The sequence below is a fragment of the Pteropus vampyrus genome, unplaced genomic scaffold, assembly GCF_000151845.1.
Source record: "Pteropus vampyrus isolate Shadow unplaced genomic scaffold, Pvam_2.0 Scaffold16, whole genome shotgun sequence".
NCBI lineage: Eukaryota > Metazoa > Chordata > Mammalia > Chiroptera > Pteropodidae > Pteropus > Pteropus vampyrus.
The window spans coordinates 8,936,821-8,951,314 of record NW_011888797.1 but is presented as its reverse complement, the minus strand read 5'-3'; the positions used below and the strand labels follow the sequence as shown (position 1 = coordinate 8,951,314).

At 43.1% G+C, this 14,494-nt stretch overlaps 2 protein-coding genes across 3 annotated transcripts in view; both read right to left on the bottom strand.

Moving 5' to 3' along the window:
* TOM1 (target of myb1 membrane trafficking protein) overlaps positions 1-3,996 on the bottom strand; it is a 44,870-nt gene extending 40,874 nt beyond the window's left edge. The window contains exon 1 of one of the 2 annotated variants that reach the window (XM_023527354.1): positions 3,781-3,996. In XM_023527354.1, coding sequence (XP_023383122.1) covers positions 3,781-3,832 — 52 coding nt within the window. In that variant the 5' untranslated portion in view covers positions 3,833-3,996. The remainder of the gene's footprint in view (positions 1-3,780) is intronic. The other variant, XM_011387191.2, reaches the window with a different exon arrangement.
* Positions 3,997-7,000: 3,004 nt separating this feature from the next.
* HMGXB4 (HMG-box containing 4) overlaps positions 7,001-14,494 on the bottom strand; it is a 31,006-nt gene continuing 23,512 nt past the window's right edge. Inside the window, exons 7-11 of the mRNA XM_011354432.2 lie at positions 13,800-13,806; positions 13,551-13,662; positions 12,925-13,094; positions 9,579-9,701; positions 7,001-9,095 (exon numbers count right to left, since the gene is read on the bottom strand). Of these exons, the coding sequence (XP_011352734.1) occupies positions 9,051-9,095; positions 9,579-9,701; positions 12,925-13,094; positions 13,551-13,662; positions 13,800-13,806 (457 nt within the window). The 3' untranslated portion in view covers positions 7,001-9,050. The remainder of the gene's footprint in view (positions 9,096-9,578; positions 9,702-12,924; positions 13,095-13,550; positions 13,663-13,799; positions 13,807-14,494) is intronic.

Sequence of the window (14,494 nt, the reverse complement as noted above, 5' to 3'; positions counted from 1 at the left end):
TATTCCTCACTGGCCCTCTAGAAACCAGCGGAAAACAGATAAGGGCACAGGCAGCGCAGAGGAAAGATGATGCAGTTAGGAACAGAGCTGGAGCTGGACCCAGGGCCCCTGCCTTCCAGCCTTGTGGCCCCTCGACAACTCTGCTTGAGCGTCCAGTTGGTTTCTAGCTCATCACCCCTGAAATGACACCCCAGAGGGCCCGAGGTGTCTCTCCTCCTCGATTCCTTCAAGTGGCCTGGAGGGCTTCGTGGATCCCAGGGCAGCTCTCCCTCACCTCTCCCCTCTCTCCATTCCGCCCGAGGGCTCAGCCTTAGGCTCTGAGTGCTTCTCCTGTCACATCTGGCCACCTCCGCCCCAACCAGTGGGGGCCCGGTCCCCAGGGCTGCCCACATTGACAGTCTCTGCTGGTTTGCCACTTGCTTTCAAGAGTCAGTTGGGTCTCTGGCTCAAAGTGCTGGGGTGAGCTGACAGCCAGAAATGGAAAACGGATTCTTGGGCTGCCTTCTGACGTTTGTCTATAAATGCAGCCGGTAAGATGTATCTTCGGTGAAAATCCAGAAAGAGTTCTGAAATCCTTGGAAGGAGAGGGCTGTGTCAACACCGCCTTGCACTAATTCTCTGAGACACTCGTGGCCCCAGGCTGCTGCCCCTGGGAAGCGCTCCTACTCACAGAGAGGATGAGTGATCTGGAAGTCTGAGTCAGAGTCAGAAAAGCTTGTCTGTGGGTGGCCAGGAACCCTGGAGCGTGGGAGTAATGCAAATTCAAACTAAGTACTGGTCAGCCAGAGGCAGCCAGGAGCCGGGCTCTGCGTCCAGATTCCAACCCTGATGAGCTGTGAGACCTTCCGCAGTGATACCTTCCCTCGCATCTACTTTTGGTGATATGGGGAAAAAAAAGCCAGATCTCATAGGGCCACCATACCTAGGAGACTAGCATGGCACCTGGCACTGGAGCACAAACTGTCACTTTCCTTTTCTCCTTTCTCCCCTCCTACTAGGAGCCAGGCATCGTGTTAGGTGCCGCGGGTCTGGATGAGTAAGGTACAGTCTCTGCTCGCAAGAAGTCCAGTCTAGCTGGGAAGATACGCGTGCACAACTACTAACAGAATAGGACAGCGCTCTATTTGTGTGATGATGGTGGAAACGATACAAATGATGGTGACGGCAAGAGCTACTGTTTCACACACATTCACAATGTGTCAGGCACTCTCCAGGGAGTACCCCACTTCGTTCTCACAACCGCCTAGAAGCGGATGCTGTTGTAACTGCCACTCCATCCAGAAGTGGATGGAGAAGCAGAGGCTCAGAGCCCAAAGGCGGTGAAAGAGGCCAGGGAGCTAGGGTGACTGGAGAGCACGAAAGCAATAGCTGGACCTGAAGGAGTCAGAGAAGGCCTTGGGGAGGTGACGATGCCTGGGGTTTTGAAGGATGCGCACAGGAGCAGGGAGCCCAGGCAGAGGGAGCAGCACCAAGGTGTGTGTGTGGGGGGTGGATGAGAACTCTGAGAACACCGTTAGAACCTGTTGTGCTCAGGATGCCAACTCTATGGGGCTCTACCCTTAACAAGGGGTGGAGCCGGCAGGCTTGGGGAGAGATTACTCCTGTAGTTTACAGAAATACAAGCAGCTAATACTGCGTCATCAATAATCACAGCCAATCAGTGGTACTTCTGCCTTTGTCTAAAAGAAACATATGAAATCCTGAGGGCATCAACTCAAATGGCAGATAGTCTTCATTTAATTTCTGCTCTAAATTTCAGGGGCTCTGGGAAGTTCATCTCCGCTTTCTGATCATTACTGGGGTCCTGGGTGAAAGCAGTCATAGTCTCCAGCCTCCTCTCACTGGGCCTCATCTCCTGTGAGAAATGAGACCTCTGGGGGATTCAGATGAGAACCCTGGGTTTGAAGAGCCCCAGGGTAAGGATCCTTCCAGTAGTAAAACTTGGTTTGCGCTAAGGTATTACGATTTAGCAGCATTTTCTTTGGACAAAATATTTCTTGCCGAAGGTAGGCAACCTTTCAGGATAAAAAAAAAAAAAAAAAAAGCTGTTTTCTTTGACCATCTAAGGCCTAGAGCCCAGGTGAGCTTTTCTAGGAAGCCTTAAGAATACGTGGTTGACTTAGAAAGACAGAGTTTTTTGTTTTTGTTTTTTTTTAAGTAGTAAGTCTCAAACTTGGCATGTGACCAAAGCACTGGTATCTGTAGTTGGAGAAATAAAGATGAAAGAAGAGCCGCCTTCTCTTTTCAGCTCCAAAACAATGACTCACTGGGGAGTATGTGTGTGTGTTCAGTCTCTGTGTGTGTTATGTGGGGAAGGTAGGGGTTGGGGGTGGGGTGGGAGCTGGTCGATGGCCGATGGTCGATGGTCGTCCTGAGCTGGTCCAGGAGCTTCCTGGTGTGTAAACCCTCTGCCACACCCCTTTCAGAGAGATTTGATTACAAAACTTCGGAAGAGCCACAAACAGACACCGTGGCAATTACGACACTGAACTGGTCGACAGACTTGTTAGGTTTGGCTTCCGAGATATTAAGAATGGAAAGAATGTCTTGTCTAAAAGATACAATTTTCCCAGTCAGGCCCTCAGGCTAAAAACCACCACGAAAATGATGAAGAGAGAATTTCTTAGTACTACCTGCAGTTTCCTCATGCAAGAAGGAGGCACTGCCAGACTGTCGCAGAAGTGTTAGCTATGTGGTTCCTCCCATGGCGTGCTGGTGTGCGCAGGAGTGAGGCCCTGTGAGACCTACTGCCCAGCCATTCGCAGGGACGCCCGAGACTCACTGGGTCCTAGCTCAGTAACACTGACAATAAATATTACCGCTTTCTTGTATATAGCATTGGCCATGTGCCAGGCACTGTTTTAAGTACTTTATTAACGAGATTAATCTTCGCAACAACCCCATGGAATTAGGGGCCTTTGTTGTCCCCTAATTATAGGTGAAGAAACCTCAGCACAGAGAAACAGCGTTAAAGAACTAGTAAGTCTCCCATCAACACGGAGCAAGAGTCAGATCTGGGCTCTGAGTAAGCCGGGGTCTCTGGCCAGAGGACTCGGCTGTCTCATCTACTGATAAACGCGAGAGGCCCAATCAAGTGCTTACTAGGATCGCCCGCAGCTCAGAGCATCGGACACTCTACGCGGCCGAGCTGATGCTGGTGGGTGAGGGCTGCCAAGAGAAGGTTCGTTCTGAGACCTTGGTCTCTAAAGCTGGCCACCTGGGTCAAGCAGGTTCCCAGTGTAAGGCGGGGCCCGGGGGAGGCAGGGTTCCTTGACCCCCACCCCGCAGGTCGCCGCCCAGACGCCAAGCTCTAGTCTCTGATCCTGGGAGAATGAACTTCTAGCCCTTCTCAGGTATCCGTGTCCGGAGGGCCCCGCAAGACAGATGACAGGAGCCCAGGCGGCGCAACCCGAAGTGGAGAGGAGACGAGGGAAATAGAAGAGGAGCTCAAGGACTGCAAAACCACGCAGCCCCTTTAACCCTCTAAACTTTATGGATTCGCGACCCCAACAGCCGCACATAGGCTATGCTGCGGACGGACCCGCCCTCTGTCTTTGCCTATTGGCTACCATAGACATCCATCACAATCCAAGGCTTCCTCGTGGACCACAAATTTTGTCAATCAAGATGGGCGGGAGACTGGGCGGGGCCAGGTAGGGGAGAGAAGCGCCAACCTCGTTCCCCTTCCTTGCCTCCCTGTGGTGTGTAAGTGGGGACCGAGGGGCGCCCCAGGGGGGGCAGAGCCCTGCGCCGGGGCTGGCCGAGGCTCCAGGGACTCACCGATGCGCTGTCCCACCGGAGAGCTGAACGGGTTCCCTAGGAGAAAGTCCATGGTTGCGGCTGCTGCTGCTGCCACCAACCCGTGGAATCAGCTGACAACAACCGCCAGCGCTGCCGATCCGTCACGTGACTCGCCGGATGGTCCGCGAGGTGGCGCCGGTGGGGGCGGGGCGGAGGGAGTCTGGAGCTTGCCCGCTGGCCCCGCCCCTGACGTGGAGGGTCGGGCGCCCCGAGGCGGAGGGCGGTGACCTCACTTCGGCTTACTCAGCGTCGGCGGACGTCACGCACGACGTAGCCCGGTAGGGGGCATGGGGGAGGACGTGGGCCTCTAAGCCACGCCCTCAACGATTTTTTAAGGCTTAGGGGCGTGGCCTAGCAATTTCTTAACACGCCGGGAAAACCGGATCTTGGACCACAGAAATGGCTTGGGTAAGGTTACAGAGCAAGCTCAGACTACAGCTGTCACTCTGAAGTGTCTTAGCCTTTGGGACTTACTCTTTTGACTATACACCCACCGCTTAGGTTGACAGCCTCTCTAGCCTGTTGTCTCCCTGCACTGACAGGACTCTTCCTCTCTGAGGTCGGAGATCCAGGGGTTTGAGACCCCTGGACACTGAGAACCAACTCAGCGAATTGCAACTTGGGACGGCGTAGACTCCAAGGTAGAACAAAGCATATAGATGTAGTCACGAGTAGGGTTTGGGACCCATCTCTGCCATTCATTTACTGTGTGATTCAAACAGTGAGCATCTATTTTCTCTGGATGCTGGAATTAGATCAAGGACTCAACTTTTCTTTTTTTAGGACACAGGCTCCTCTGAGAATTTGAAGCCACGAGCCTCTCTGAAGAGAAAAGGCAGAGGCACAATTTAGCTTCAAGGAGTTTCTGGGGTCCCTGAAGTACAGCTGTGTACCTCAAGTTATGAATTAACCCAAAAGCCTTCCCCAGCTTTGTAATTCTATCTCCTTTAGCTTTCCTGTCGCGGCATGTTTCAGATATGTCACTTGCACATTAGATACCTGCTGTATTGGTTTTTCTTCTAATGATATGCACTCCAAAAGATACAATAACTTCTGCTTTGGTAGTTTTTGAGGCTTTACTATTTATTGATCATGATGTTTGTGATTCTTAAATTTGTAAGGCTGGTAAATTGACTGCACAAATTTAAGGACGGAAAACCTAAATTAGAACTTAAAGCACTTCTCTGTGTTAACCTGTTTAACAGATGTGTCAGCCTGTTTGAGGGCTGTTATCTTCACTGCACAATATAAAACCTTTACGGAAGTCAGGTACTCCTGTGCTTTGAAGTGCACGAGACTTGTTAATAAATGCCCTTCCTCCAGCTAGTCTAGATGCTCCATGAAGGCTGGGATACTATGTCTATTTTGCTGTCCACTGTAGCACAATGAGTAACATAAGAAAATTTAAATCAGTCTACCTTTCACTAATGGTATTTGGACATTTAGGATGTCCGTGTACATTTAGGATGCTCTTCATGTCAGGTACTACCCATACTTTTCATTTAAGAATATTGCTTGGTTATATGGAGTTTATTTAGCATGAACTTCCTTTGGATTCTTCCATTAGTTTGGGTGGTGACTTACCAGAAGTTCTTGCCTTCCTGCATCACTCTGGTTTAGAGTGATTATGGGCAGAAGATCTTAGCTTTACTGCCAAGAATAAAACAGCCGTAAGTTTTATTCTTCATAGTAAAAAGGCAGAAACAACCCACATACCCCCGCCCCCTAACTTGGAGTGGAATCATGTTGACTCCATGCAAACAGCATACTATATAGCTATTCAATTAGAAGTGTGTGGATTTTGTTGATAGGAATATAAATGGCAAATATTAAATACAGTACAAAACTGATGTTTTAAAGCTTTTTAAAGTGCTAACAAGAAACAAACTCATTTAGTAAAAAGTGTTTTAAAATTTCCCTTTGTTTTAGCGATATTAATATCAAATGCCTTCCTGAAGGTAAAAATGTTTACCTCCCTTTAAATGGACATACTGCATAAGTGTAACATAACCTCTTATATCCTTTAGGTACGTACTGTTAGACAAAAATCAAGATACTTTGCCAACAAAGTTTAAAGACAGTAGTATGACAAGAAGTGAGGCCTTCCAGGTAGGACAAAAGGACATCTGAACAATGGAAAAGTCTGATAGTTTTCCTACAATCACATTTGCTCAGTAGTGTAGGTAATGGAGAAAGAGTCTGATGAATTACGTATAAGATTGAACTTTGAAGTGGCTTTGGGTCTGCTTTGCCATTTACTAGCTGTATAACCTTAAGAAAACCTTTCTGCATCTGTCTCATTTGTAGAGGGGGATAATACTTATAGAGCTTTTGAGAGGATTAAGTGAGATAAAACATGCAAATCACTCTCTATAATATGGCTTTCTTGCTACCTCTCCATGAGAAGTTAGCCTTTCAATCATATTTCACTATGTCTATTAACACCTTGTGTTTGCACTGAAACATTTACCTTGAAAAAGGTCAAATTTCCATATATTAAATGTTCCCAGTATTACTAAATGTTCACATCAGGCTGCCTGGCTTCCGGCGTGGAGACAGGGAAGCGACGTTAAATCTGTTTTTACAGATGGGACTTTGGACACTTATAAAGTGACTTATCCAATATCACTAAGTCAGGACACTACTGAAACAGCATGAAATATATTTAAGCATAATTCAGATGTGAACCTTACCAAGAGTGATATTTTCTTAAGGAAACACCGTAATGTACATATAATTTTATTTGCCAATGAACAGAGCTACACTTATCAGTCACTGGGTTTGCAGTCTGCAAAAGAGAACACTTAAAAGTTAACAGAAACAAAGCAAGATGTATGTTAGGAAAATGGCTAAGATCAGAAACTTTTTTTTTTTTTTTTTTAGGAGAGGCAACCCTTGGTTGACCTCACAGATTGCAAGGACCTTGTCAGCTTACAATCCCTTATTTTTTTATTTTTTATGCCTGGTCTTCTTAGGTGGTCTCCCATCTAAGTACTAACCAGGCCTGACCCTGTTTAGCTTCTGAGATCAGACGGGATTGGGCTTGTTCAGGGTTAAGATCAGAAACTTGACCTCTATTCCAGATGAATTCCTCTTTTTAAGAAAATTATCATAGGCTATAATGTGAAAAACAGACAGATTTTATAATTTTGAAGCAACTTTGGTTGGCAGCAGGGAAAAGATAGCTGAGACTGGACTATAAATATTAAAAATGTGATTTTTAATAATATAAGTACAAAATTTTATATCTTTATACAACTGTAATGGAATTTGGATCAAACCACTAGATTTTATTTAAAAAAACAAAATAAAACAATGATATAAAACTGCAAGAAGGTCTGAATCCAAAGTTTTTCCTCTAATAGTACCAAATACCACAAGGTACGGATTATCATACAAATGTATACAAATTTTTAAATACAAATACAATAGGACTGGATTTTAAAGGAAAACAAACAAAAAGCAGGTCCTCATCAGGATGTCATTAATGTGTACAAATGACAATGGCAGGACTGACTTCTTTCGGTACTAATCCATGTCTTCCTTCATACCCTGTGTCAAACAGGAAACCTCCATGGGTACAGATGAGGCGTGGTACAGGTTCTAACAACACGAAATCAAAACAAGATTTCTGTTCTTGATTTTGGTTTCCAAACATTCCTGTTTCCTTCTGTTTCCCCAATTAAATCTCAAAACTTCTCTGAGCTGAGAAAGACATTCAGCAGCCAGAACACCTTTATGAAACACAGCCCCGTGACCACACCAGAGGGGAGAAGGGGAGGATGCAGGCTGGCTGCACTGTCCTCAAAGGTCTACTCTGATGCTTGGAGCTCCGTCCAGGCCCGGGGAGGAAAGCAGTTAGCTCAGAGCTGGGTTTTGGCAGGGAATCTCACACCACATGTAAAAACGACCCTGACACGCTCAACTGTCTTCTTTGGAACTAGGAAGCAAAAGTCTGGTTCTTTGGAAATAAGGGCAGCTGGGAATGGAAACATTCCTTTTTATTTTACTTTCTTGACATTATTGAATTATAAAGAATTAGAATCCTGACATAATAATTCCTTTTTCAGGCACGATACCTTAAAATGTAAATGATTTGGAGTTTTCAGAGGAGGCCAGAGAAAGGAAGGGAGGAAGAAAAACAAATCTGTATCTTCCACATGCTGTTGCTGGTGGAGGCTTTTGTTATTAAATTATATATACAGAAATTTACAGGATAAATTAAAATCTAAGAGATTTTAAAGAGTTAAATACACATAATTAAAACACACATTCACACACGTACATAAATAAACCTGCATGAGAATCGAGTACGTTTTTTGCAATTCACTTATGTGTGGAATGCAGAACACTGTGTATCTGCCCACCAGGGGGGCCGATAAGATGAACCCAAGAATCCCGCTGGGCAAAGTTCATCTTCCACAACCACCAAGTAGTGAAGCAGCAGAACCTGTGAGGACCTGGTGGCTAAGCAAATGCTGCCAATGGAAGATACTAGCCCTTCGTTCTGCAGACCAAAGATTCTGGGTCAGCTTACAATACATGCAGTTCAGCTGGTGGCACTGACAGCTTTGCCCTCTCCACGGAGCTGCCAGGGCTCACGAACTCAGCCCCTCCTGAGGCTGCCAATGGTACCAATGATTACAATAATTTTCGAGACATGGACACCTATATAGCAGGAATTGGAATGAACCCCCTACCAAGTTTACCTAAGCCGCTGCAATAATTCTAAGATGGGAATGGTTTTATCACCTCCCACCTGGGTCGCTTCAAGTTGAAAGGCTTTGCACTTTCAGTCAACTGGCCTTTTCCCATAATCTTTCCTATTACATTTCAGACTGTAAGACAGGTAAGGCAAATGGTCAGAGATGGGTCTGGAGGTACAAGTGAGTTTGGAAAAAAATCACATTTTAGCTGTCCATAAAGAGATGCACTTGGCACCCAGAACAAGCCCCCAGCCCCTAAGTTACATTGATTTTTAAGGCAGATTTATCCACCACAGGAGAAAAAAATCCCAAGCCTATATTCATGCCAAGTTTTCCTCTTGGCTAAACCTTTGCCATTTCATAAAATTATTAAAAGCAGAGTAGTTACAGTCCTATGTATATATTGTACATTATATATATATATGTATGTATATAAAAATTTAAAACCTACACCCAGGGGCCAGTGAAGGGATCTGGAACAGCCATATATACACAAACCAGCAATGGGGTAGGATAAGGTTTCTGTCCCAGGATTCTTTGCTGTCACAGTCCAGGCATGATGTAAGCAATGTTGTCTAGAGTGTTTGACTGCAAAACACGAGAAAAAGGTTCAGTTGAAGAGTACTATACCTTAGCTCCCTGACACATATTTCTCTGTTCAGGGGAGAGAGATGAGAAAGAAAAATCGGAATGAAGATGGCACCCTGACGTGTGTTATGCTAGGAGCTTTTCTGCTGACTTTTCCCAATTATCCCAGTAAAAAAGGGGCAGAGGACTCCTGCACTTTCTTTGCGTGTGGAAGAGCGAACAGGAAACACAGGAGTTGCATTTAAGGGCTAGAATGCTTCTCTCCAAAGGACTATTTTAGGAAATGGCATGTTTTCGAGTTTCACTGAAAGCATGGCATGCATTCAACAATACAGTACCGTGTTCCTGGGCTGATATATGAAGGGAGCCTATGTGTCGTGCCAGGAAACCTATGGCTTTGTGCCTGATAGGGCTCATCAAGGCAGGGCCTCTCTGGCTCCCAAGGGGTCTGGCCCCTAAAATCCAAGAACAAGGAAAACTCACCAAGACCTGTTTGGGACAGCCATTCAATTCAGGTAGTTGTGTGGTCAGACATGCCAAGGGGCCAAGCGCACAGATAATAGAATCCAGAAGCACTGACAAACTGCCAGACACAGCCACCATACCCTGAAACGGAGAACGTTAAGGAGAGTGAGCTGTAGCTCGAATCACACCCCTGATGCTCCCTCCACGTGTGGCTGACCTCCTCACGTGGTTCTTTAAGCCTTAGGCAGTTCTATGAAACTAGTAGCAGATATGGGAGGGATCTGCTTTGAGAAGTCTGTAGTTGTTTAAAAAGAAAACTTTTATGATACATTCCCAGGTTTCTTTTCTATATTCCTTACCCATCTTATCTTCTATGTGACCTTGGATTAGTCACGAATAGTTAAACAAAAAAAACCCCTAAGGAATAGTAAAAAATGCCTTACCTACTTCAGAGAGCTGCTGGGAAGATTTGTGGGGATCAAATATGCAAAAGTATTTTTCTTTGCAACAAATATAGCTCAAATGTGGTAACTGAGAATTCTACAGTCCTACATGTTAACATTTAATATAAGCATGCACACATGTGGCTTTTGAAAGCTGATGACAGTACTTTTCTGGGTTGTTATTCACTCTCAAAAAGAAGTAAATATGGTTCCTTTCAAATTTTAACTACTTGTACAATTCATATTGTTTATATCTTTGATTCAAAGAGAGAAGAAATAAGATTGCTTGCTGCAAATACCACTGCTCAGCTCTTGCATAATCCGCTTCAACTACAAGTACTGTGAAGATGTATCAACTAGTGGGGCCGTATAGCAGTCTTTCTGAGACTGAGCTCTGGGTCAGGACTGCTGGGGCCAGAACCTGGCTGTCCCACTCGTTTTTCAAGCTGCTTACTTCGCTGTACCTGTAAAACAGAGTACTAATAGCACCTGTAGCATGGAGGGGGTTAAGTGAATGATGGATATAAAGTAGTTGGATGGTGCCTGGTACACAGTAAGGGCTCGAAAGTATCAGTAATTATTACTATTATTACCAACATCTTCATTGCCAAAACTGCATTTCTGGCTGGCTGCCTGCTAGGTCTCTCATTTTGGATATTTCTCAATTTCAATGTGCTGTAATGAGAAATAACCTACCCCTCATCCTAGCATCCCTTTCTCTGCTAAGGTCACTGCCATTCATAGAAGTGCCCAGTCTCAAGGCCACTACTGATTCTTCCTTCCCTCGTACTCCTTGTCCAATGTACAGGAGGAGCTCTCCCCTCCAAGGGAAGCGGTACAGCAAGGGTTTAAGAGCACGTACCTTGAGCCACCAAATCCAAGCCTCTGTTACAGCATTTGTGGGCTGAACTCCAGAGCTAGTTACTTAACTATTTTCTTGCGTAAAATAGGAATAAAAATTCTGCCTCTCATAGCTGCACTGTGAATTAAATGAAAGAATCCATACACAGAACTCTGAACCAAAGCTGATTGAGTAAGCTTTCCATGAAAGTTAGCAATTACTTTTGCCCTACAGTTAATTATAGCTAACATTTTATGTCCGATTCTCCTAATGGATTATAAGTAAGTTGAGGGCAGGAACCATGTAGACTTGTAATAGTCACTTAATTTCATTAGACTTCAGATAGTCAATCTTTTAAATCAGCAAACTATAGAAAGTCAATGTTCCTTAAAAGATAGTATGTAATTGCAGGTGGCACATAGGTGAACGTAAGTTATTTTGCTATACATCCATTTCGATGTATATTAGAAAAATAACATCACAATGATATTGAGAATATCATTCTGAAAGCATGGACAGATTTATTTACATAAAAATATAAAGCAATACAGTATAAGTGATATGTGAAAATTGTAAAACTGAGGATATATGCAAATAATTAAAGTCGGAAAAAGTGAAGTAGAGGGGGAAATGGGAATGACAACTAATGGGTATGGGGTTTCTTTTGGGGGTAATGAAGATGTTCTGGAATTAGTAATGAGTCCACAATTCTGTGAATATACTAAAACCCACTAAGTTCTACATTTTAAGAAGGTGAACTTTATGGTATGTGAATTATATCTCAATAAGACTTATGTAAAGAAAAGTGGACTAGAGATTCTGCAAAATTCTTTCCCTTTTTTGGTCACTATGAACTGTAACATAGCAAAGGCTCACAGAAGCTGGCTTCTTTTAATTTTCTAATTATGTATCTATTCTCTTTCTAATTAGACTGCAAGTTTCCTGATGACGGGAATTAATTAGGAAGCTATTCAGATTTTCTTCTCCCCCAAGTTTGTGGAATAATGCCTTGATACTCAACAAATTATCTGCTAAACTAAATGGACATATGAGGAAAAAATCTAGAGTATGGACAGAGCATATAATAAACCATGCTTAATTCTAACTTTTTAGAAAACATAAGAATGTCTAACTATGAAAATAAATAAGGATTCCATAATATTTTATTCTGGAAATATCTATATCCATTCAAATATCTAAGCCTACATGAAAGTACTCTAGCTGTTTCTACACCTGCTAAATTTTTGAAACTAGCCAAAGAGCTCAGATACAGCTTTATCTCTTATGGCCTTTGGCATTTTATTTGTTGAATAATAATTCAACTTCCACATAGAAGTGAACAGTTTTATATTCCTACAGATTTCTCGCTTAAAAACAGTTTTAGCAGCTTAGCCTGATTTCTTTGCTGCAGTCTCCTATTAGAACCCAGAGGAAAACTGACATACTATACTCCTGAGTTAGCCAAGGGGGCAATATGATTAGAAACTGAATATGGTAATAGAAATGGAACATGACAGCTTTGCAGGTTAAGTGATTTTGAAATTGAAGCTTAAAAGATCTCCCTAGGGCACATACACTGTACAAGTCAAGTAAAGTACAGAGTAATGAAGAGCTTGAGAACCTCAATTTCCCTATTTGCTACCAATTTTCAAAAAAGTAGAGGAACTCTTAATTCTCTATAATCTAATCTGTCTATTCCAGACATTGCTGGAAATGTGCAGAAAAATTCAAACTGTCTTAGAAGTACAAATGATCAAAACTTCCATGAGATTTGTACTTTTTCCATTGCATTTTTAAAAAATAAGTTACACGGTTATATCAATTATATCTCAATAAAACTAGAAAAAATGTTATAGGGTGTTCTAATTTATTTTGTGCTGCTGTTTCAATAGGATGGTATTAGTGTAAACTTTGATTCTAAATCTTCAGATGTTTTTGTTACTAAATATCTTCTTTATAACTGTATCCTGAATACCTGGCATAATCTAGCATAAAGTAGTTGGCTCAATGCATATATATGGACTGAATGGATTCAAATTATGTCATTCACGGGCGTCATGCTGCTGACAGCTGTGCTCACCTCAGTTTCCTGCAGGCGGTGTCCAATGAGGCTGAGGGACTCTCCCAACAGCTGGAGATGAGCAGCGACATCTATGGGCTCTGTCTCAGGAGCTTTGGCCGGTGAGGCTGGTAACAGCATGGTAGTGGGCGGGGATTTCTTTTGGGGTGACAGTACTCCCACAGAGGAAGCTGAGAACAGAAACAAAATAAAGAGATCAAGCTTGCTATGGCCTTTAACACCACAAAAATGTCTTTCCTGATTTTCCCTTTTTATGAGCTCTACCAGGCATTAGCAAAACTATGGACTGTTGGCCAAATCTGGCCCATAACCTGTTTTTGTATGGCTTGTGAGGCAAGAATAATTTTATATTTTTAAATGGTTATAGATAAAACAAAGAAAATGTGATGGACAATACACAAGGTCTAAAATATTTACACTCTGGCCCTTTACAGAAAAAGTTTCCTGACTTCTGATTTCCATTTTCTAATTTTTTTGTTTTTGCAATGTATAATATTCAGTAATAATACCTGGGTATTAAGATCTGCTTCTCATATAGTCTGCTCTCCCAATTTCTCAGTAAGGAAGGAAAACTGACAGTGCTCTAAGGAAAATAATTAAAAACAGGAGAGGGATGCGGTCACTACCTTTTACTTTCATGGAACTTTCTGAGCTGGAGGCTTTTCTTTTCACAGTTGTAGCTTCTGCTTTGTTCTGTTTGTGTTGTAGATATTGGGCTTTTTGCTTCCAAATCTGCAATCAGATCAGGGCAAAATAAATAAATTAAAAGGGACAGAAAAGTAAAAAGACAGAAAGCAGGCATGGAAGAATAGAATGAAGAAAAGAATGGGAATAGTGGAGTGGGGTGGGGGGACAGACGGACGGTTAATGCTAACCTTTAAGCTAAGGGTCACTGAGCAGGCTTCAGACAGTGATTACAGGACTACAAACATTCTCAGTGCCAATGGCCAGATCTCAGCATTGAGTTTTAGATAATTCTAAGGTCCTAATGTAAAATCACGGAGTAAACATCTGGTTCACTGTAATGTCCATGTGGTTTAAATATTTCTTCTAACCTGCTGCTTAGCAATAGCAATAGCAATAGCAATAGCAGAACACTGACATAAAAAACAGAAACTAAAGATAATCTACCTGAGTGAAAAACATTTCAGTCGTTTCACCTAGATGAGCTGTACCTTAACGCAAGATGGTAATTTTAATTCCCAGACCACTTTCGTATCATCCAATTGGAAATTGACTCTGAAGGACTCAGACATGACTTTGTCATTGTCTTATTAGCGTCTGGATTGTAGGGTACATTGTTTGGTAGTAGCTGATGAGGATGATGACCTGGAACCTGATTACCTAGTAAACATAATCTCCATGTTTTTATTCCTTTCAGTGACTATTACTGGACGACTTTCCTCAGTTCTCAGACCTTGACTGACTAGTAGGTATTTGTAGTAATAGGACTTGAGATTCTCTTTTAACACTTTAATCACTGCCCAAGTTAGGTCATATTTTGGCTCAAAGGCAAGGTTGTTGTAAAAAAATTAGAAGAGGTTAGTTAGAAAAGACAGCTTCCCTGCAG